At 51.4% G+C, this 23,132-nt stretch overlaps 2 protein-coding genes across 5 annotated transcripts in view; both read left to right on the plus strand.

The window, feature by feature from the left end:
* Nucleotides 1-2,304: 2,304 nt before the first annotated feature.
* Nucleotides 2,305-5,516, plus strand: Srm (spermidine synthase). The gene is made up of 8 exons (XM_021200256.1): nt 2,305-2,578; nt 2,834-2,954; nt 3,264-3,356; nt 4,122-4,275; nt 4,599-4,682; nt 4,764-4,909; nt 4,996-5,118; nt 5,202-5,516. Exons 1-8 carry the CDS (start codon nt 2,412-2,414, stop codon nt 5,220-5,222), a joined length of 909 nt encoding a protein of 302 aa, XP_021055915.1. The 5' UTR covers nt 2,305-2,411; the 3' UTR covers nt 5,223-5,516.
* Nucleotides 5,517-15,439: 9,923 nt separating this feature from the next.
* Nucleotides 15,440-23,132, plus strand: part of Masp2 (mannan binding lectin serine peptidase 2) — a 13,090-nt gene continuing 5,397 nt past the window's right edge. For 2 of the 4 annotated variants that reach the window (XR_003844058.1, XM_029539470.1), the window contains exons 1-7: nt 15,448-15,480; nt 15,558-15,786; nt 15,894-16,071; nt 16,576-16,707; nt 18,372-18,568; nt 18,824-18,971; nt 20,712-20,830. Coding sequence is in view for 3 of the 4 variants with exons in the window: in XM_029539470.1 (XP_029395330.1) it covers nt 15,476-15,480; nt 15,558-15,786; nt 15,894-16,071; nt 16,576-16,707; nt 18,372-18,568; nt 18,824-18,971; nt 20,712-20,830 (1,008 nt within the window). In the remaining variant the exon portion in view is untranslated. Of the gene's footprint in view, nt 15,481-15,557; nt 15,787-15,893; nt 16,072-16,575; nt 16,708-17,136; nt 17,299-18,371; nt 18,569-18,823; nt 18,972-20,711; nt 20,831-23,132 lie in introns of those variants that run through there. The other 2 variants (XM_021200711.1, XM_021200712.2) reach the window with 2 other exon arrangements.

Raw genomic sequence — 23,132 nt, forward strand, 5'->3', positions numbered from 1 at the left:
GTCTGAAGACAGCTACAGTGTACTTACATATAATAAATAAATAAATCTAAAAAAAAAAAAAATTTAAAAAAAATTAAAAAAAAAAAAAAAAGAGAGAAGACTCTTTAGTGCTGACTGCCTTAGCCAGTCTGTACAGTGACAGACTGTGGCAGCCCCTTGGCCAGCAGCCACTGTTCACTGACAGGCTCTGCTAGTCACTGTCCCAGCCTCCCTTCCCTTGCGCACGTCAGCACTCCTGTTCTGACTTCAGAGACAAATCTGTTTTCCGCCCGGCTTCTGATTCTGATTGTATCACTGTGGTTTTCCGTGGACTGGGTAGTGAGACTAAAGGCAAAACCACAGGTCTTCCTCCAGGTTCCCAGCTGGCTGGCACTTTGGGCCACTGGGCGGTCAGGAAGATTTCTGCTTACATGGTTTCACTTAGTTTTATTTAAGACCAAACAGTTTGGGGAGTTTGCATTCCTAGTTTTTTGTTCACTTGATTGAGTTTTTTGTTTGGATTTGGGGGTTGGTTGGCTTTTTAGTTTTGGGGGGTTGTTTTGTTTTGTAGAGAGGGTTTCATTATGTATCGTCCTGAACTCACTATGTAGACCAGGCTGACCTTGAATTTACAGAGATCCAAACATGCCTCTGCCTCATTAAGTGCTAGGATTAAAGGTATGGACCGCCATGCCTGGCTTTACCTGCCGTTTTTCCAGAATCTGCATCTTCCTAAATCTGACAGGTGTGGTCAATTCAGTCTTCCTAGAGGGCACATTCAAGAACAACTTTGTTCCCTCTCTTACTTCCTAGGGGAGAGATGGAATGGATTCAACTCAGCCCGCCATCAGGGGCCGCGTGTCTAGGAAGTATCCTTAGCCTTCTGGCGAGCTGCGTTCTGGCTCAGGGCTTCTGGCAAATAAACAGCCATCCATAGCCCAGAGGCAGAGCTGTGCTGGTTGGTAGGTACCGAGGCTGCCCTGTAGATAGATACTCATGAGTTCAGAACGTTGCTATTCTGCTTGGACTCCGCCCCCATAGTTACCTGGTAACAGCCAGGTATGCTCCTCCCCACAGTTAGGCCTGGCCCACTATGAAAGGGGCTGCTTGCCCCCTCCCCTTACTCTTGCCTCTCTCTGCATCTCCGCATTCCCTCCCCCACCTCCCCTCTAAAGACGGGGTCATGACCGGCCTCTACTTCTCTCCTCTCCTCTCTGCCTTTCTCTGCCTCTACTACCCTCTTAACTCCCCTCCCCGTGCCCCGAATAAACTCTTATTCTATACTATACCTTGTAGCTGGTCCCTCAGGGATGCCTTGGCATGGGCCCGCTGAAGCACCCTCTTCCCCCATCCCTCACCATACCCCCATAAAACATATTCTTATACCTCTTTATCTTTCTATGAACACAACACAGGCTGTCCCAGTCAATCACGAATCTCCATCTGAGCCATTGTGACCCTGGACGCCGTGGTGGCAACTTTGTAGACTTCCCTCCTCCCTCCCTCCTCCGTTTGCGAGCTTGAAGTCAGCCAACGCACGGACAGGGCTCCAAGCAACAGCTCACGCCCTTCAGCTGTGCGTTATGACAAGGGGACACGCTCCCACTCCAGGTGGAGGCTGCTGAGTGTCAGTCAGAAACCATCCCTGATACCGTGGCAGGAATAGCTCATTCGTGGTTCATCTTCCTTCTTTGGCATTCAAACTGTGTATGGAGCAATTAGCATTTAATATTTGGTAATTAGCATGCTTAATGTGATTCTGATAAGTTCCTTGACATTTTCATAAAAACAGCCACGTTCCCTCCCACCCTTCAAGGAGCAAGACCCAGTTTGTAAAAAAAAAAAAAAAAAAAAAAAAAAAACCCGCGCCAGTCTTTTTTGGCTTTGAATATGCATGTGCTGCGGGGCCTCGATTGGTAAATATAGAAAGAGCCCCATTCTTATTCTGCAGCCACCCGCTCCTGGCTGTCAATCCGAAGCAAAGTAGCCAAGTGGCGCGACAATCCTCGCAAGTAAATAAAAGTCGCATGTGCGCCCAGACTAGACACACGATCTGTTCAAACCCAACGAGGGTCCAAGGATGGGCCCCGGTCCTCGAACCCCTGCGCCGGCGCCGCCCGCCCCGGAACCCTCCCGCCGCCTGGGCCTCTCCCCACGTGGCCCGGCAGCCCGCCGCACTACCCTGCTGCGGCTGACAGACGGCACGGCCCAACCAATCACCGCTAGGGGCAGCCCGGGGAGCCAATGAGCTCCTGGGGAAGCTACGGGCCGGCCCACGCCGCCATTGGAGGGCCGGGGTCCCGCCCCCCCGCAGGCCCCGCCCCCGAGCGGGTTAGGTTGCGGCGCGGGCGGCGGGCCGAGCTGGTCACGTTGTGCTGGGGGCTCCGCGCGGCCTGCAGTCCCGAGCCCGCGACGCGCTCCGCCCGCCCGCCATGGAGCCTGGCCCCGACGGCCCAGCCGCGCCCGGCCCCGCCGCCATCCGTGAGGGCTGGTTCCGAGAGACCTGCAGCCTGTGGCCCGGCCAGGCCCTGTCGCTGCAAGTGGAGCAGCTGCTGCACCACCGGCGATCGCGGTACCAAGACATCCTCGTCTTCCGCAGGTAAGGCCCGCCGTGCGCCGGTACAGCTGTCAGAAGTTCTGCGCTGGCCCCGACCCTGCGTCCACGTGTCACTGCCGGGACACGTCAGCCGAGGGGACCCCGGGGCCCACCCAGCCCCCACGTGTGGCCCGGCTGCCACGTGTCACCCCGAATGCCCACCCCGGGACCCCATGGCGGCCATGTGCGCGCCCAGGGGCCTGGGACCCATCCCCCCTGTGTCCCAGGACCCACGTCCCGGACTGTCTCTGCCCGCAGTAAAACCTACGGCAACGTGCTGGTTCTGGATGGCGTCATCCAGTGTACTGAGAGGGACGAGTTCTCCTACCAGGAGATGATCGCCAACCTGCCGCTCTGCAGCCACCCCAACCCGCGGAAGGTACCGCATTGCCCGCGGGTTCGGCCCTGAGCTCGGGGTCCTAGAAAAGCATGTCTGGCTGACACTAGGTGGGGATGTTTGGGGACAAACGCTACCCAGATGACTGTCAGGAAATGCCGGTCAGGATGAATTGAGCTCCTGGGAGAACTGGTCTCCTTAGGAGCCCTGAGAGGGGAACTCAGGCTGCCAGGACCCCGAGGCACAGAGGCGTTCAGGAGAGCAGAGAATGACTCAGAGACCTGTAGCTGGGAAGAGCAGGTTCTGTGGGAGTGGGCCTGCTCAGTCCTGACTTGTCCTTCCCCGGTCCAGGTGCTGATCATCGGGGGTGGAGATGGGGGCGTCCTGCGGGAAGTGGTGAAGCACCCCTCTGTGGAGTCGGTGGTCCAGTGCGAGATCGATGAGGTGGGTGCCGTACAGGAGGCCTGGGTGTGAGTCACCAGAGTCAGCTCTGTCCCGTTCTTACTGCACGCCGAGGCGCAATGTTCTTACCATCCCTGCCCTGTTTCCTCAGTCTGATTAGACGGTTCAGTGGGAAATCCAGATAGTTAAGGCCTGGCACACACAGCACCATGGATGTTAACTCTTAGTACTTTCAGAGCTGGTTTCTGCCTTAAGGCCCAGGCAGAGCCAGGGATCTCAACAACTTAAGGAATCTACCCTTGAGTCCCAGTATGGTTTTAGTGAGCACTTACTGTATGCTGAGTGTTACCCAAGGTGCTGGGGTGATACAGCCAAGGACAGGCGAGTCCCTGAGCGTGGAGCTGATGTTCTGGGTCAGAGAAGACACCACAGCATGACATGATGAGGCCAGACAGGGGTAAAAGGTACAGAAAACACAGGAGAACACAGGCTGATAGGAAGGGTACAGCCATGCATGCTTACAACCCCAGCACTTGGGTAGAAGCGGGAAGATTGAGAGTTTGAGGCCAGTGTGGATTATCTGAGACCTTCTCTCAAAAAAACAGAAGTGTCAAGAAAGCTCCATTCAGATGGGACACTTGGTTTTCGGGGAGATGAGGCCTGAAAACCATGAAGAGCCGAGGTGGTGTCAGTTCCATTGTGTAGATCTGGGGGAAAGAGTAACAAAAGAGAAGGCTTGTCCAAAGAAACCCCACGAGGAGTCCCCAGCCTCTGACCCAGCCCTGACCTTCCTGTCCCCCTCCTCAGGATGTCATTGAAGTCTCTAAGAAGTTCCTGCCTAGCATGGCCGTTGGCTTTTCCAGCTCAAAGCTGACTCTCCACGTGGGCGATGGCTTTGAGTTCATGAAACAGAACCAAGATGCCTTCGACGTCATCATCACGGACTCCTCAGACCCCATGGGTGAGCCAGGGCACATCCTACAACACGCAACAGCCCCCAGACTAGAGCTGTGTGGTGATGGAGGCCTGAGGACAGTGGGGGTGTCTATCTAGCCTTGGTCCATAGTGACCTGGGCTTCTTCCCTCTGTTTGTTGGCCAGCATCCAGGTGTGCTGTGATGCAGTGTGGGGGGGGGGTGGCATTGAATGCAGGGCCTCCCGGGTGCTAAGGCAGTAAGGGCCGAATCCCACAAACATGGGTCCAGCACCTGCTTTGCCACTGAGCTGCTATGGGTGACCGTGGCCTGGAGGTCTCAGAAAGGATGGCCATGTTCTACCCCTCTAGGCCCTGCAGAGAGCCTCTTCAAGGAGTCCTATTACCAGCTCATGAAGACAGCGCTCAAGGAAGATGGCATCCTGTGCTGCCAGGGTGAGTGTGGGGTGGGCACAGTGGGATGCAGGGTGGGCCAGCTGCCTTCTGTGGCAAGGCTGACTCCCTGCCTCCCCATAGGTGAATGCCAGTGGCTGCACCTGGACCTCATCAAGGAGATGAGGCACTTCTGCAAATCTCTCTTCCCTGTGGTGGACTATGCCTACTGTAGCATTCCCACCTATCCCAGTGGCCAGATCGGCTTCATGCTGTGTAGCAAAAACCCGGTGAGCTGCGGGGGACTGCCTGCAGGGTGGGGCGAGGGCAGGCACTAAGAGCCCCACCTTGATGCTGTTTGGTCCCTGGTCCCCAGAGCACCAACTTCCGGGAGCCCGTGCAGCAGTTGACACAGACCCAGGTGGAGCAGATGCAGCTGAAATACTATAACTCGGACATGCACCGCGCAGCCTTCGTACTGCCTGAGTTCACCAGGAAGGTGAGTGGCCTGCCAAGCTCCCCACTAGGCCTCATCCTGCACAGCTTGCACGCATCCTCCTGACTGCCTTCATATCCCACCAGGCCCTCAATGACATAAGCTGAATCCAGGTGCCACTGTAGCACCACCTGAGACCTCAATCAGATTGGACCAAGGATCTTCCAAGTTGTCTGGGGACCACCAGTCCTGGACCAGACTCCCAGATGACTCTTGCCCACCAACCAAGTGTTACAGGCCCCACGATGCTGCCTGGCCTGCCCTGCTGGGTGGACTCACTCTCTTGTCTATCTCTGTGGCGTTCAGCCCCACGCCTATACCAGCTCTGTACAGCACCGCCTATGCCCTGTGACCCAACAAAATACATGTGTATTTATAACAAGCTCAGTCATGACCTCTGACCTTTTCTTTCTCGTCCTACCAGTGGTACTGCCAGATGTTAGATGTTCTGTGGCCTGTGGGGAGCCTGCTCTAGGGCCCAGTGCTATTGGGTAAGGGTCCAGGTAGGGCAGCCTGAAGCTATAGCTTTTCAACTGCCCAAGAGTATTCCTAGTTTATGGATTGAAGCAGGGTGCATCATAACCTGCTCAGTGAAGCATTGCTTCTGCTGTGGATATAAACCTGAGTTCAAATCCTTCCAGGCGCTCTCCCAGGATTCCAAAGTTACCTGCATGGGCCTGGCCTCTCTCCAAGGTGCTGAACCTGACCCTCTGCTGCACCACAGCCTCTTCCCAGAAGCAAGGCTCTGGGTTCTGGAGAGGAGCCAGTTACAGGTCTTTGTGTCTGCTCTCCCCAGGACTTGCATGCAAGGCTAGCTAGAGCAGGAGTCACCAACCCTTTCCTGCCCTCGCCAAGGGGCATGGAGGGGAAATTATGGGAAATTTGTGGGCTAGCAGGGTCACCAAGGCGGTTGGCCTCCTACTGGAGTGACACTGCAATCTCCCTCACAAGGAAGCCTGTGAAATAATTCTGGGGACCCAGGCCTGGCACACACAAACTGCCAGGGCGCTGGTTGTTCTTGCTGTTAATGGCCTCAACCTAACTCCTTAGGTGCCCATCCCCAAAACTCCTAGCTAAATGTCTGCTGTGTTTGGGCCTGACACCTCAGTGCAGGAAGGTCAAACACTTGGGGTCCCGGGAAGAGATCCATGGAACACCATTTTCCAGCCTGAGGCAGATCTACCTTTAGACCCAGGCCAGGGTGCTGCTGGGTAGAGCAGGTGGGCAAACTCCTGATCCTTAAATTAGATGGAGTCCAGTCTCCTGCCTCCCGTTGGCACTGTGACCCGAGTTCGGTCAGTCCTCCCTGGTACCTGACCACTGGGGTTATGATGCCCATCAGTGCCCTGACTCAGGTTGGAGCAGGGAGCAGGGGCTAAGAGAGCCCCAGACATGTACAGTACAGTACTGCCCTGGAGTCAGCCTATTGATGAAGGCCACGAGATCCTCGGACAGACCAGCCTGTGCTGGGGGTAGGGGTATTGGTTGGTTTGTATTTCAAGGTAGGCTTTCTCAGTGTAGCCCTGGCTATACCAAAACTCACTCTGTAGAAGACGAGGCTGGCCCTGAACTCTAAATACTGATTAAGTATGTCACCAAGAGCTGGAAATCTTACTTATAGTTTTAAAATTCTCAGATTAACCAGACCCTGGTTTAAGGATCCCCAGAGACCCTTGCTGCTCAGGAGAAGCAGTGAATGGTAGGTTCATGTCTGGGAAGCTGTCTCTTCTGCTAACTATTTTGCCCTTAGTTACAAAGCTCTAAAAACCTTGGAGTTTCTTGATGGGAGTGACTCATGTCCTTCATAATGGGTTCCTACAATGACAGTTGTATGGGTAATGAGGTTTGATTGGGGCACAGGGAAAGCCTACACTCAGATCACCTGGCAATTAGTGCAAGCCAGGCAATTAGGCAAGAGAGCAGGTTGTGTGAGAGAGGGACCTAAGTTGTGTGTTCACCCATTACCCTCTGCCTTTGGCAATGTTCTCTGATGATCCGGTGTGTTTCTTTGGGTTCTGTGAATGGGACAAGGGTTCGAGAAGAACCTTGATTGAAAAGTTAGTCACGGGGCTGGTGAGATGGCTCAGCAGGTAAGAGCACCCGACTGCTCTTCCAAACGTCCTGAGTTCAAATCCCAGCAACCACATGGTGGCTCACAACCATCCTTAACAAGATCTGACGCCCTCTTCTGGAGTGTCTGAAGACAGCTACAGTGTACTTACATATAATAAATAAATAAATCTTTAAAAAAAAAAAAAAAAAAAAAAGAAAAGTTAGTCACAAACAAGGAAGACAAGTCACTGCTAAGCAACTGCAACTTCAAGTGAGGCTAGTCTTGGAATGTTTGACTGTCACCTGGGTCTGGTGCCCGAGCCCATGTCCCAGTTCACACAGCCATCAATGTGCCATCGGTTTGGGTGTTCTTATTGTCTAAACAAATCCACATGACTACTTGTGGGCTTGGCTATGTCTGCTCTCATTGATTCTCTGAGGGTTTAGGGCTGCAGAGGCCTCTCAGGCATAGAACTCTCACCTGGCATGTGCAGTACACTGGCTTCCAGCCCAGCACTGTAAAAATGAAAGTTTAACTCCCCCCTCTCCTGCCTGCCCTGCCTGCCCACTTGGTGAATGGGCTTCTTCTTCTTTTTTTTGTTTTTGTTTTTTGAGACAGGGTTTCTCTGTGTAGCCCTGGCTGTCCTAGAACTCACTCTGTAGACCAGGCTGGTTTCGAACTCAGAATTCTGCTTGCCTCTTGTCTCCCAAGTGCCAGGATTAAAGGTGTGCGCCACCATTGCTTGGCATGAACGGGCTTTCCTGTGTCTCATGTGTAGCGTGCTCACAGCTTGCACTGGCATGAATGGGCTTTCCTGTGTCTCGTGTGTAGCGTGCTCACAGCTTGCACAGGTGGTAGTCCCTTGTGGCTTTGTGAGGTTTTCCCCAGGATGTTGATTGGCTTGTTTTCATAATTTTTATATTTTTAAACATTTTCTTAATTTTTAAGGAGTTATTTTGTTTTTTCTTCCTCCCCTCCCCCAAGATGGGGTGTGGACGCCCGCCTCGCCAGCAAGGAAGACACCACACAACAGGATTCTTCTGCGCACGTTTATTGGGAGAGCTTGATTGCTGTGGCGAAAGACCCCGAGCCCTAGAACTAGCACTGCTTTTATAGGCCTAGGACTGGTGTGGCCATGTCTGATTGGTTCTGCTTTCAGTCCTTAATTTACATGCCCCAGGACAGGCTGTGACTTGGCATGAAACCCATTTGCACCTGCGCACATTGGTTGTTTACCCGAAATACANGGGCGGTGGCCAGTGGTAGCCAGCGCCATCTTGTAATGGCGTTAATGTGGCTTCCCACAACCCCTTTTTTGTTTGATTAATCCTAATCCATCGAGCCATGTATGAATTTCATCAATCCACAGAAATCAAGATGGAATAACGATAGACTTCCTTAGGACACCTTATCGCGTGCAATGAGATAAGACTTAGCGATGTGCAAAGGCTGTCCTGAGTAGCCGAGCCTCACTCATCCCAGTGCAATGGGGAATCAAAAACCCATGGGGTGCAAGAGCTGAGGACTCCAATGCCTTAACCATACCTCAGAGGAGGCCCCCTGTTCAATGGCCATTCTGTTCTCCAGCCTCTCCTCTCCTCCGCTGGCTTCTCGCCCACACCCTTCTGCCTCTGCTGCATGAGCCCTTATGACACCGTGAACATAATTTTAGACGTCTCACGGGAGCTACAGTAGTTGGCCTTGGGTGATTGGAAAAACAATCTCTTTTAAAATACCCAGCCTGGCCACAGGAAAACTTTTCTAACTTGGCAGCATATTTTCCACTCTCGTCCACCAGACAAAATTTAATCAAACTCAAAATTACTAACAGCTGCACCAACACCTCTCTTATTTTCATTTTTTAAGTAATCTCCTGCTCTCTTCACTTTTAATTTTGTCCCTGTGCTGGGAACCTAACTTTGAACCTTAACCTCACTTAACTTTGTCTCTGTACCAAGAACTTTCTTTGTCCCTCTACCGGGCATGATATGTCTCCTTACCGAGAACCTTTTAAATTCGTCCTTGCTCTGGGATCCTTAATTAACCTCTATGCTTCCCCGAGGTCCTTCCCCAAACTCCTGGAGTTGTTACCCTGCCAGCAGACCCTGACTGCTGAAAGTTCTGAACTTTACGCAACCATCAGTTCTCTCAGCAGTTTTTTCAGGAACCTTCTTTCTTCACCTCCCTGTAATGCAGTTCTGAATCCTCCCTGTAACAGGGGGTCCTCGCTCGTGCCTGCAGATGTTCACGGTTCCCGGGTTTCGGCACCACTTGTGGACGCCCGCCTCGCCAGCAAGGAAGACGCCACACAACAGGATTCTCCTGCACACGTCTATTGGGAGAGCTTGATTGCTGTGGCGAAAGACCCCGAGCCCGAAAACTGGTGCTGCTTATATATGCTTAGGATAGGCGTGGAGCCTCCTGATTGGATATGCCATCAGAACCTCATTAACATGCTCGGGGCGAGCAGTGACTCACATGCGCACATTGCTTGTTTATCAAGAAAGCATGCAGGAAGTCGGCACCATCTTGTAATGGCGAATTACCTGGCTTCCCACAATGGGGGTTTCTCCATTTAGCCCTGGCTGTCCTAGAAGTTATTCTATAGACCAGGCTGACCTCAGAGTCTAGAGACTCACCTGCCTCTGTCTCCCAAGTGCTGGGATAAAGGTGCGCCACCTCCTCCTTGCATAAGGACTTATTTTGTGTGTCTGCCAGAGTATGCATGCCCAGAGAGGCCAAAAGATGAGCTGTGACTTCAGTGCTGGGACTCAAACTCAGGTCCTTTGGAAGAGCACTGTACTCATAACCACCGATGGAGCCATCACCCTATCTCCTTTTCTATGCTTGTGAGAAAAATGTTGCACAACAAAACTTTTCCTGTGGAGACAACACACGCAAACCAAAGTATAGATTCCATCAAAGGCCCATTTGGTGAACCAGCTAGTTTTACTGGGGCAAAAATGATACAAAGACCACTGTATCACTAAAGCCCACTGCAGCACAGCTCACAAAGCTGGGAACTTGGAGCACACTGCACAGCCTGAGGCAGCTCAACAGGTCGGAGAGTGACCTTTCCAGATACTTCAGTTGGTGGAAACCTGGCTCAGGTGCTTGGCTGGTTTCTGCTTCTCTCCAGGCAGTGGTCTGGTCTCTGAGTCTTTGCAGCTGGGTGGCCTTCCATCTGAGGAAACTGTCATCTTTAATTGTTTACTCTGGCAGGGAATGGCCTAATGAATCTTGTTTGTTTCAGGGACTTCCTGCAGCTATTTTATGTAGTTTACCCTTCCTGCTTAAGGAGCTTCCCTCCTGGATAGCATATTTTAATCTCAGGGAAAACTTAAAAAACATAGACTGAGTCTATTAAAATCAAATGAAACAAGGAGAGAAAAATAAGAGGTTCCTGGCACTCACCTGTAATCCCAGCACTCAGCCTAAAGTTAGAAAACTGAGCTCAAAGGCAGCCTGACCTGTGGGAAAACCAACAGGGTACTGGACAGACGGCTCAGTGGTTAGGAGCACTGGGTACTCTTGCAAAGAATCTGGGCTTAATTCACAGCACCTACACGGTAGCTCACATCATCTGTAGCTCCAGTTCCAGGGGACCTGATAACTTTTGAACTCCACATGTACCAGGCATGCACATGATACACACATATACATTCAGGCAAACACTAAAAAGAAATGTTGACAAAGGTTCAGCAAGATGGTTCAATGATTAACAGCGCTTGCCACTAGGCATGACCAACTGAGTTCAATCCTGAGACCCACGTGGTAGAAAGAGAGAATCAATTCTGGCGAGCTGTCCTCTGACTTTCATGCCTGTGCACAAATGCACAATAAATAATAAAAGCAAAGGTGGTTCAAATGACTTGGAACCAGGGAATGGAGGTGCACAGATTGAGTCCAGTACTCCGGAGGCAGAGGCAGGTGGATCTCAAGTCTACAAAGTGAGTTCCAGGACAGCCAGGGCTACACCGAGGAACTGTCAAAGAGAGAGGTGGGAGGGGTGGGGGAAGGAAGAAGAAGGAGGAGGAAGAGCCGGGCATGGTGGCGCACGCCTTTAATCCCAGCACTTGGGAGGCGGAGGCAGGCGGATTTCTGAGTTCGAGGCCAGCCTGGTCTACAAAGTGAGTTCCAGGACAGCCAGAGCTACACAGAGAAACCCTGTCTCAAAAATCCAAAAAAAAAAAAAGAAGGAGGAGGAAGAAGAGGAGGAGGAGGAGGAGGGGAGAGGAGAAGAAGGAGAAGAAGAAGAAGAAGAAGGAGGAGGAGGAGGAGGAGAAAAGGAGAGCAGAAAGAAAAAAAGAGGAAGGAAAGAAAGAGAGAGAAAGGAAGGAAGGAAAGTTCAGGAGGAAAAGGAAGAGGGAGGGGAGGGGAGCATTCTGTCACCTCCTAGGAAAATGAAAAGGCCACTTACAGAATGGTAGACATGGCTCTGTAGTTGAATATATAGTTGAATATATACATGAGGTGGTCCAGGTTTATTCCCAGCACAGAAAACAGAAACTTGTAAAGTTTTATTTATGTGTATAAATGTTTGCCTGGGTATGGATGGGCCTGGTGCTCTTCTTTTTTTCTTTTCTTTTTTTTTTCTTTTTAAGATTTATTTTATTTACATGACCACACTGTTGCTCTCTTCAGACACACCAGAAGAGGGCATCAGATCCCATTACAGATGGCTGTGAGCCACCATGTGGTTGCTGGGATTTGAACTCAGGACCTCTGAGGGCAGTCAGTGCTCCTAACCGCTGAGCCATCTCTCCAGCCCCTTGGTACTGTTCTTGTGAACCAATCAACTAATGAATAAAGGAGTCAATCATTGGGCAAGTAGGGGGGACTTCCAGGTTGGAGGGAGGAAGAGAGGGTGCTGGAGCCAGTTAGGTCCTTTTTGGAATGGGGCCAGCATAGAGGTAAGAGGTAGCTGCTAGAGTTTCCTGGTGTCATGGCGGATCCACAAGGACTCGCCACCAGAGGAGTCAGATTTAATAAGGTTTACAGGATTAGGTTTTAGTTGTTACACCCAGGGATTGAGTTACCATTGTTTCTGAACTGAGTTTGTGTTGTGTTTTCCTTCGAGCAGCCCCACAGGGTTCAAGAGAGAAAGGTATGGCGGCAAAGCCTGGGTTTGCCAGATGTGCACACAAAGGCCGGGGGTAGGGGGCTGGATTTGAAGCACGGGGTTGGTGTGGTAGCAACCGCCATCTCCGCGAGATGTATGTAATGGAATCCGATCTGGTGTGTCTGAAGACAGTGACAGTGTACTCACATTAAATAAATAAACAAACAAATACATAAATAAATACAAAACAAAACCAGTCCGACCGTTGCCCGCCAGTGCATGGCTGACCAGGCCGTCGGGGCAGTAGCACAAGCACTGGCGCCGCTGGTTCTACATTCCTTGTTTTCAATTTCCCGAAACATGTCTGTATACTTGTCTGCACACCATGTGCTCAAAGAGACCAGGAGAGGGTGTCAGATCCCCTGAACTGGAGTTAGTCTCTTAGTGGCTGTGTGGGTGCTGGGGCTGGAACCTGGGTCCTCTGCAGGGGCAGCCAGTGTTCTTGGCTGCTGCACTTTTTTTTTTTTTTTTTCCTTTCACACCTTCATTCACATGTATAATGTGCTTGACCACAGCTACCAGGTGTCCTCTTGTCTGTCCCCACCACTGAGCCCTTCCTCTCATCAGGCCCCTTAGACTTTCCAGTTTTGTGGTGTGTGTGTGTGTGTGTGTGTGTGTGTGTGTGTGTGTGTGTGTCCGTCTGTCTGTCTGTCCCAGTCTCACTGCATTTAATTAATGCTGTTTGCATGAGCATGTGTGAGGAGTTATTTACTTGAGCAAAGACAACTATTGTGACTGTCCTGTGTTGTGGCATTTAGCTGTGAAAGAGACATCCTAGCTGGGGTTGTTGACTGTTTACCCCCCTCCCCCAATTCAGGGGTGAGGAGGGTCACAAGACCCTCACCTGACCCAACTGATCCCTAAGTGCAGGTGGCCTTGGGGAGGGGCCAGAGTATATCAGCTGCAGAAGACCAGGAAGGGAGCTGTCATCTCTGCTGGGTAAAGGCTTTCCACACACAGCCTCTTGGGGAGGAGCACCCCACCCCCTTGCCAGTAACCTTCAACTATGAACCTAATAGATCGTTAGTTCCCCAAGTGAACTTTAGCGGAATCTTGGCCTTCGGACCTCAGGAGAAAGTCTTTGTTCAGTCTCCCCACTGGAAAGGAGCTTTAGCAAGGGTACCTGCCCATACCCACGGTGTGGGAACCAGAGAGGATGGCCATTCCTCCGGAACTGGTGACCCCCTGAGAGTCTCCTTCCCCTCTTGACAGGAAATGCCTGTAAGCCTCAACGCAGGGATGGCGCAGGCCCTGGCTCCCCAGCTCCCCACCAGAAGAGAAGTCCACCAAGGGCAAGGCAATGCCAGTGTGTCCCTGAAGACACTTGGGAGGGTCTCCCTGAGCCATGGGAGGAGGGAAGCTATTCTGAAGGGGCATTGTGCCCTTCTTTTGACCCAACCATTGAAATAGTGGATGGCAAGGCATTAGAGCTGTCCAGGCATCCTCTGCTGGGGGAAGGCCTCAGCCTAGCGCCTGCCCACGAAGGAACGTGTCTCCCAGGAATCCATTTCACACAGTTCTGACAGTTCCCGTTCACCTGACAGCTGAGATGGTGAACAGTATTGCTTATGTACGCAAACCTCTCGATCTCCAGTTAAATCTAAACCCCAGGTCAGGTCTCTGAAGAGCTCACTAGACCTCTTTACTCTTCCCAGTGTGGCCACACTGACTAAATCCTTTTTCTCTGCTTTTCACTGTTAAATGTGCCTGTTTAATTGGCCGATTGAGGACTGGTAGCCGAGGCTAACTGTTCCAGTTCTGAGCCTAACAACTTTGGTATAATGAAAAAACAAAAATTTTGTTTATTTTTTGATTTGAGACAGGGGTTCTCTGTGTAGCCCTGGCTGTCCTGGAACTCACTTTGTAGACCAGGATGGCCTCGAACTCAGAAATCCTCCTGCCTCTGCCTCCCAAGTGCTAGGATTAAAGGTGTGCGCCACCACTGCCCAGCTCCGAGGTTTCTTTGGAGAGCTGACTCAGCTGTTAGCACTAGCTGCTATCCTGGGGCTCTCAAGTTCACTTCTCAGTACTTGGTCCCCAGCTGCCTGTAACTCCAACTTCAGGAGAGCCAGTGCTCTCTTCTGGGCTCTAAAAGCATTGAACATACATGGCTCAGCACTCAGACAGACAGACAGACACCTAAACAACTGCCGTCCTTGCGGGCCTCCATAGTCCAGCCCAAGGCCAAGCCAAGCCTCCCCATTTCTCAATTTTGACTTATGTAATTGCTGGGATGAAAGTTCCCAGCAGCACTCCAGAGTCACAGGCAGAACTAGACAAGTTTGAGGCTAGCCTGGTCTCCACAGTTCAAAGCCAGTCGGCTAAATAGAAAGACCTGTGGTGGTGCACGCCTTTAATCCCAGCACTCAGGAGGCAGAGGCAGGTGGATTTCTGAGTTCGAGGCCAGCCTGGTGTACAGAGTGAGTTCCAGGACAGCCAGGGCTACACAGAGAAACCCTGTCTCGAAAAACCAGAAAAGAAAGAAAGAAAGAAAGAAAGAAAGAAAGAAAGAAAGAAAGAAAGAAAGAAAGAAAGAAAGAAAGACCCTGCTGTCAATTGAGTAATGTTACCTCCAAGTGAGCACTGGTGCCAGGAACCCCAGCTTCTAATTCTGCTGTGGGCTTAGAAGTCACTTGCGGGCTGGTGAGATGGCTCAGCGGGTAAGAGCACCCACCGACTGTCTGAAGACAGCTACAGTGTACTTACATATAATAAATAAATAAATCTTAAAAAAAAAAAAAGTCACTTGCAAGAAAGACACTCCTCCCACCTGTGCCCACCACTCATGGCCCCAAGCGTAGCTGCAGCTTATCTCCTGCCCCGTGTTCCGCTTCCTTTGTTCATGAGTTTTCTCAGATTGTTCTTCTTTTGCCCCTCCCTGAGGTGGGGGTGGGGGTGGGGGTGGGGGTGGGATCTTAGGCTGTCCATGTAGTCATTGAGACTCTGGCCTACCAGATCTTTCTGGTCCCACTAGGAAGGAAGTGCAGATTGGTGGGTGAGGGTAGAATTAAGGTTTACTACCAGGCTGGCTCTCAGAGCCACCGAACCGAACCTTCCTGACTGGAAGGGAGGCAGGCAGGAGCCATGGGTAGATTCCCAGAATCCTTGGTTTGTGGGGGTGGGGCCTGGTGGACAAACAGATCAAAGGTGATAGGCGCTGGACCTGCAGAGCTAGGTGGCACACCATGAGGTGGGTGGGAGACCCATAGCTTCCGGGGAAGCAGAGTGAGTTAGGCCTGGACCCTCATGTCACTCCCCTGCCTACAGGCTCCTCATCTTCCTGGGTCTGCTGTGGAGTTTGGTGGCCACACTTTTGGGTTCAAAGTGGCCTGAGCCTGTATTCGGGCGCCTGGTGTCCCCTGGCTTCCCAGAGAAGTATGACGACCATCAGGATCGATCGTGGACACTGACTGCACCGCCTGGCTACCGCCTGCGCCTCTACTTCACCCACTTCGACCTGGAACTCTCTTACCGCTGCGAGTATGACTTTGTCAAGGTATCTGACGGCTTGGCTGGGGCCTTCTTATGAGGTACAGCAAAGGCTGTTCAGAAGGGAGGCCGGGCCTGGTTCTAACCTCCCTCCCTTGACCCCTGACTCCACAGTTGAGCTCAGGGACCAAGGTGCTGGCCACACTGTGTGGGCAGGAGAGTACAGACACTGAGCAGGCACCTGGCAATGACACCTTCTACTCACTGGGTCCCAGCCTAAAGGTCACCTTCCACTCCGACTACTCCAATGAGAAGCCGTTCACAGGATTTGAGGCCTTCTATGCAGCAGAGGGTGAGCAGTGGTGGGCTCAGGCAGCCCAGATGTGGCTGGGTGGCTGGCTTGTCTTAGCCCCATCCCCATCTTTGGGTCTCTTGCTTCCCACCGCTCCTGGGGCTCTGGATTCAGGTCAAACCAACAGGAAAGGCGGGTGGGTTCTGCTGTCACGTGCCATGTGAATGCAGTGACGCAGAGTACCCATCGGGTTACAAAGGGCTTGCACAGGCTGAAGCCTTCCACTTGAATGTATTCTCTGGTCCCTGAAGGAGACTGTGTGACCTCAGGGAAGTGGCTCAACCTCTGCTCAGAAAGCTTCTACCCAGTTGCCACTGGATTGATGGTGGCTGTTCCCTCCTCTGCCTGGGTGACTTAACCTGCCACTGGTTTAGCAACGGTGCTACTTGCAACTCTGGGCCCAGGCGAAGCAACAGGCCTCCTGTCAAGTGGGTCAGGGCCACCAAAGCCTGAGCTCTGTCTTCCACCTCTTTTCCTCCCGTCTGCCTGGCCTCTTTCTCCTAGATGTGGATGAATGCAGAGTGCCCCTGGGAGACTCAGTCCCTTGTGACCATTATTGCCACAACTACTTGGGCGGCTACTATTGCTCCTGCAGAGCGGGCTACGTTCTCCACCAGAACAAGCACACGTGCTCAGGTGAGGGGGTAGGGGCATCCAATCTACACCAGGTTATTCCAGCTACCAAAGCAGGAGCTGTTCTGCCCAAGGAACCGGGCTCTTCTGTTCCCTCCAACACTATTAGCATGTTTAACTCCTCCCACTTTCCCTCCCTCCAATGGTGTACTTTGATCCCGCCCCTACTCTTGGAACCCCTAGTTCCATCAGCCAATTGTCTCTTCCTTCTGGGTGGTTTCTAGGTGGACTTGGTATCTCTGGATAAGCCGGGCACACCTTAAGCTTCCAGTGTCTACCATAGCAGCTCAAAATAGAGGAGTGTAGGCAGGCTCAGAGCCACGGTCCCGACCCCAGCGGCTGAACCCTTTGGCCTCCTCTACCCTGTCTCTTGCTCCTTTGCCCTTCTCTCCTCAGCCTTCCTGATGACCCCGCCCCCCATTTCTCTTCCAGAGCAGAGCCTCTAAACCTCCCTCAGCTCCAGCCCGCCCACCCCAGTGAGTCAGATACCAGTCAGTACATGCCCACACGATGCTGCTCTGTCAGGCTGGAGTGGCTGCCAGCTACAACACCCATTCACCTTACCCATGACAATAATAAACCTGCCTCCGTTTCCACTGTGGCTGTGTGTCTCTTGCCGGGCTTGGGATGACGGGCTTGGAGGGCAGTAGAGTAACCTCGGCCCCTTCATCTTAACCCTTCTCGTCGTCTCACAGCCCGAAGGTAGGAACTCCCTGAGCTCACACACGGAGACCCTCTCACCTCTACTGGGTTCCCTGGGGCTGATCTCAGGACATTTTAGCCAGTTCTTGTTTATAGGTCAATGCAGGTCTTTGATCCCTGACCCTGGAGCTTGGTTCAGGAACAGAGATCAAAGTGGGTCTGGAGGATCAGGCTAGCCACCCTGCATCCAGGGATGTCCTCTCTACCGGTATGGAGCCGCCTTCCAAAAGGAGGGCAGTGCGGAGAGCCTTCACTTCCTACAGGCCCTCTCCCCAGCCTGTCCCCACCATGAGCAGGCGGGCAGGGAACCGAATTGGAGCCTGATCTCCACCCTCAGGGCAGCTTGGCAGCCCAAGAAAGGAAGGCAGACTGTATGTACACACTGGTAACAAACTTCCCTAGACCAGAGCCACTTCTAAGACCAGGGAAGGCCTGGGAAAGGCCTGTTCAGCTTGTTACCTGGGATCAAGGGCTCCGGGCTGGTCCCTGCCAGATATGGGTGGAAGCCCCCTTGTGGACTCACTTGGGAACTGCTGAGCTGGGCACTGAGTGATTTGAAAGCAGAAAAAACCCTCAGTTCAAGGGGCCTCCTCTGTCCTTTTCAGGGGATCCTAGAGACCTTGGGGAGGTGGCCTGCCTCCTATTTCTAGGGCCCTCCTCCCTCTGGCCCCACTTCTTTTGCTCTCCGCCTCTTTGTGACTCTGACCCTGGAATAGGAGCTTGGGCCCTGGCAAACCATCAGATAATACTATCATGCTTCAGGCAAAGCCTGGGGGGAACGAAGTCCCCTTCCCCACTGCCATTCAGCATCGTTTGGTGTGAGAGTTGGGGTCCTCTCCTGCCTCTGCAGATGGTCAAGTGCAGGGTCTTGACCAAGCCCAGGATCTGGATGTCGCAGGCATTCCCTATCCTCCAGTGTCCCTCCAGGAGCAGAGCCATGCCATCCTATCCTCTTTTTTTCCCAGCCCTTTGTGCAGGCCAGGTGTTCACAGGGAGGTCTGGGTATCTCAGTAGCCCCGAGTACCCGCAGCCATACCCCAAGCTCTCCAGCTGCACCTACAGCATCCGCCTGGAGGACGGCTTCAGTGTCATCCTGGACTTCGTGGAGTCCTTCGATGTGGAGACGCACCCTGAAGCCCAGTGCCCCTACGACTCCCTCAAGGTCTGGCTCTTGCATCCTTGCCATAGCTCTTTCCCCTCCCCCATCTTTTAACACTGAACCTCCAGTGAACACTCATTCAGCCTTTCTTTGTGGGGCTGGGAGTAGGTCTAAGCCAGGCTGTGGCTTCAGCATTAAGATACACCCCCCCCCCTTTTGTTCCCAGTCTGCCCAAGCCAGTTTGAGTTACTTTGCTTCCATCTAACTGGGGCTAGAACTTTGCTGCAGGTCCCGGGGGTTCAGAGTCTCTTTATTCAGATTCAAACAGACAAGGGGGAATATGGCCCGTTTTGTGGGAAGACACTGCCTCCCAGGATTGAAACTGACAGCCATAAGGTGACCATCACCTTTGCCACCGACGAGTCAGGGAACCACACAGGCTGGAAGATACACTACACAAGCACAGGTGAGCTAACGGCCCGCCCTCAGATGCAGGCAGTAAAGGACGTGTCTGTCCCTTATGCAGCATCAGCAAGCTATAAAGCATTGGACTCTTTCCTGGCAGGCCTAGGAAGGGAGCCCAGCTTGAGTAGGGTGGTCTGTCAAGTGATGGCCCTTGATCAGAAAACAGCCACAGGCTACCCTCCCTCCTCCCACCCCTTTGGCCATTTACCTAAGCACCACCCCCCTTTTTGCTCAACTCTGGTGTTTTGAGTTAGAGTCTATCGGTCAGATGGCCCCAAATTTGTTTTATAGCGATAGCTGGCTGCCTCAGCACAGGTCCATGCTCCCTTCTCTATCATGCCCTCAGCACCCACCTGCCCAGACAGCTATTTACCTGCCCATCTTTACTCTTCATAGAGATGTACTAACAAGGGTGAAGATGCAGCCCAGTGGCAGGGAGCCTGTCCAGCATGCACAGGCTCTGTCCTCACGCTTACTTTAAAAAAAAAAAAAAAAAAGTGTGCCAAAAATACTCAATGCAGAGAGGCCAGAGTCCCCAACAGCACCTGCTCCCAATCCAGAGGGGAAATGTGATGTCACTGTGGCACTGAGGGGGGAACAGGACAGGGCAGTGATGTTTCAAGACAGGGTTTCTCTGTACAACAGCCCTGGCTGTCCTTGAACTCACTTTGTAGGCTAGGCTGGTCCCAAACTCACAGAGGTCCATCTGCCTTTGCCTCCCAAGTACTGGGACCAAAGGTGTATGCCACCATACCTGGCTCTTGATTTTCTTATCAAACAAACAAAATGTGTTAGCAGGGCAGATCTGGCACATGGTTTTTTGTTTTGTTTGATTTTTCTAGACAGGGTTTCTCTGTGTAGCCCTGGCTGTCCTGGAACTCACTCTGTAGACCAGGCTGGCCTCCAACTCAGAAATCCGCCTGCCTCTGCCCCACAAGAGCTGGGATTAATGCCTGGCCTGGAACATGCTTTTAATCCCAGCACTCAGGAGGCAGAGGCAGGTGGAACTCTGTGAGTTCAAGACCAGCCTGATCTACAGCTCAAATTCCAGGACTGTCAAGAATACACCATAAAACTGTATCTCAAAAGACCAAAAATGTCTGTATGCCATGTGTGTACAAATGCCAAGGACAAAAGCATCAGATCTCTTGAGGCTGGGGTTATAAGTGGTTGTAAGTACTGATGTGGGTGCTGGGAACCAACCTGGAGTTCTCTGGAAAGCCGTGTTCTTACCAGTTGTACCATCTCGCCAGCCCCAAATCTAGCTTACCTACTACCTAACTATAGCTGAGTCATGGACAAAGAAATGGCCGGGCGTGGTGGCGCACTCCTTTAATCCCAGCACTCGGGAGACAGAGACAGGTGGATTTCTGAGCTCAAGGCCAGCCTGGTCTACATAGTGAGCTCCAGGACAGCCAGGGCTACACAGAGAAACCCTGTCTCAAAAAAAAAAAAAAAAAAGTGAGCTCCAGGACAGCCAGGGCTANACAGAGAAACCCTGTCTCAAAAAAAAAAAAAAAAAAAAAAAAAAAAAAAAGAAAAAAAAAAGTTGCTGTCCTGAACTCACTTTGTTGACCAGGCTGGCCTTGAACTCAGAGATCCGCCTGTCTCTGCCTCCTGAGTGCTGGGAATAAAAGTGTGTGCCACCACACCCAGCAAGATGCAAGTCTTAAAATGCAGATTGCTAACTCCAGATTTGGCTGTTACAGACATAAACAATAAACCTGTTCCCCTTGCACAGCACGGCCCTGCCCTGATCCAATGGCGCCACCTAATGGCAGCATTTCACCTGTGCAAGCCACGTATGTCCTGAAGGACAGGTTTTCTGTCTTCTGCAAGACTGGCTTCGAGCTTCTGCAAGTGAGTTACTAAAAAACTAAATGCTTATGATCAAGATGGCTTTGGGATGAGAGATGAAACCAGGAAATAACTATTCAGAAAATCAAAGTCTTAAGTTTGCAGAAAACAATGATGACTGACTGGAGAATTGTGTGTGTGGTGGTGGGGGGGGTCCTGTCTTCAGACACACCTGAAGAGGCATGAGATTCCATTATAGATGGTTGTGAGCACGCCCCACAGCCGTCTGACCTAACCACTCTTTTAGAGGGCTAGTCATTACAAAGAACTTCTGATCATCTGCACACTGCAGCAGCTCTCTGTAAAGTGGCTGAAACAACACAACAGAGTGTGCTCGCCTTGCCCCACAAGCTCTGCATAGCTCTTCCTGTAAAATTAAGTCCTCCCTGGTCAGTGGATAACCTTCCCACGGAACAGCTCCTGAGCCCACAAAGGTTAGACAGCCCTGGAAAGAGTACGTTCTGCAAAGTTATAAATAGTACTCACTGTTAAGGGAGAGGGAATATAATTTTAAAGACTGCTTAGTGTGTTGCTTCAGGAGCACAGGTAAGAGATTAACTCATCTTTGTGTTCTTCAAAATTGTCACTGAATCCCAGTGGTAGAAAGCAATAACCCTGGAATGACAGCCAAGGATGGCGTCCAGCCCGTGGAGGGTCCAATCAGAGTCCCACCTTGCAAAACTCCTCCAGGTTCTTTTCTACTGTTCCATGGATTGCAAGTCCACATTTGAAACAGTTTCATTGTTGGCCTTAAAGCTTATTATAGTGGAGTATGACCTTGTCCTAATCCTCTTTTCAGTCTATGTGCTGCCAAGCAAGCATGTCCTGACCCTTTTGCTTCCCAAGTAATGGATAATGTATGTGCCATCATACTGTTTCTGCGCTGTTCTGGATTAAACCCAGGGCTTTCTGGATGCGAGTGATACATTCTTTATGTCCTTTGAAGCAGCTTTTGCAAATGGCTGCCTCTTCCACTATTGCTTGTCTTCTCTCTTGGGACTATGTAGACCCAGGCTAACCTCAGAGACCAACATGCATTTGGTTGTGTATACCACCACACTTGGCTTAATGTTTGACTTTAGTAACTGATCTTGCAGTTTTTCTCAAACATTGGCACTTTCCCTTTTGGAGTGTGGGTGTGTGGGGGGGACAAGGGATACAGTTGAGAAAGTTGTTTCTCTGTGTAGCTTTGACCAGCCTGGCCTTGAACTCAAAAGAGATCCACCTGCCTCTGCCTCCCTGAGTGTTGAGATCACTGGCACTGCCAACGGGCTGGGCTCCTTGTAGCACTTTTGAAAAAGTTACATTTGTGTGTATGTGCAGCTAAAACCATACACTGGTGGTGGTCAGAGGACTGCTCTAGCTCTCTCTCTACCATGTAGGTTCCAGGTATCAAATTCAGGTTGTCAGGCTCGGCAGTCCACTATTCACCTTCTCTATGAAGACGTTTTACAAAATAGGCTTTGCACTTTGCATAAAGAGAAACAGTGGAAAGGGGCTGAGAGATGATTCAGGGCTTAAACACACTCGCTATTTTTGCAAAGACTGGCTGGAGTTCAGTCCCCAGAGCACACATGGGAGCTCACAACTCTCCTAACTCCAGTTTCAAGGCACTAGGCATATACACTGTAGGTATACAGATAACCACACAAGCAAACACTCAAAAACGCATAAATCTTTTTTTTTTTTTTTTTTTTTTTCCGAGACAGGCTTTTTCTGTGTAGCCCTGGCTGTTCTGGAACTCACTCTGTAGACCAGGCTGGCCTTGAACTTGGAAATCCACCTGTCTCTGCCTCCCAAGTGCTGGGATCAAAGGCGTGCACCACCACCACCTGGTCTTTTTTTAAAAGGTGGGTGATAGTACAGGCCTTTAATCCCAGCACTCAGGAGGCAAAGGTGGGTAAATCTACAGAGGTCCAGGACAGCAGAGCTTCATAAAAATGAATGGTGGAAGGGTCTGGATCTAGCCCCTCACCCTCAAAAGGAATCAAATGAGAAGCATTAACAAGTGCTTTCAGCCAGACATTGTGTTCTTGGATGTGTTGGAAAGGAGTATGTGTACAGTTGTTTATGCATAAAAGGCCACCACAGTCAAAACAGAAGTAAACAGTAAAGCCTTCCATGGTTGTTGCACTGACTTGCTGTTCTGGGAGGGTGACCTGATGTTAACAGAGAGCTAGCTCATTTTCTTTTCTCTCTCTCTTCTTTTTTTTTTTTTTGGTTTTCGAGACAGGGTTTCTCTGTGTAGCCCTGGTTGTCCTGGAAGTCACTCTGTAGACCAGGCTGGCCTCAAACTCAGAAATCC

Source organism: Mus pahari, chromosome 6, assembly GCF_900095145.1.
Source record: "Mus pahari chromosome 6, PAHARI_EIJ_v1.1, whole genome shotgun sequence".
NCBI classification, from domain to species: domain Eukaryota; kingdom Metazoa; phylum Chordata; class Mammalia; order Rodentia; family Muridae; genus Mus; species Mus pahari.

Coding starts and splice junctions, on each gene's coding strand:
- Srm (XM_021200256.1), top strand. CDS start 2,412: ATGGAGCCTGGCCCCGACGGCCCAGCCGCGCCCGGCCCCGCCGCCATC. Junction 4,910..4,995: donor TGCTGTGTAGCAAAAACCCG/GTGAGCTGCGGG, acceptor CCTGGTCCCCAG/AGCACCAACTTCCGGGAGCC. Junction 5,119..5,201: donor TGCCTGAGTTCACCAGGAAG/GTGAGTGGCCTG, acceptor ATATCCCACCAG/GCCCTCAATGACATAAGCTG.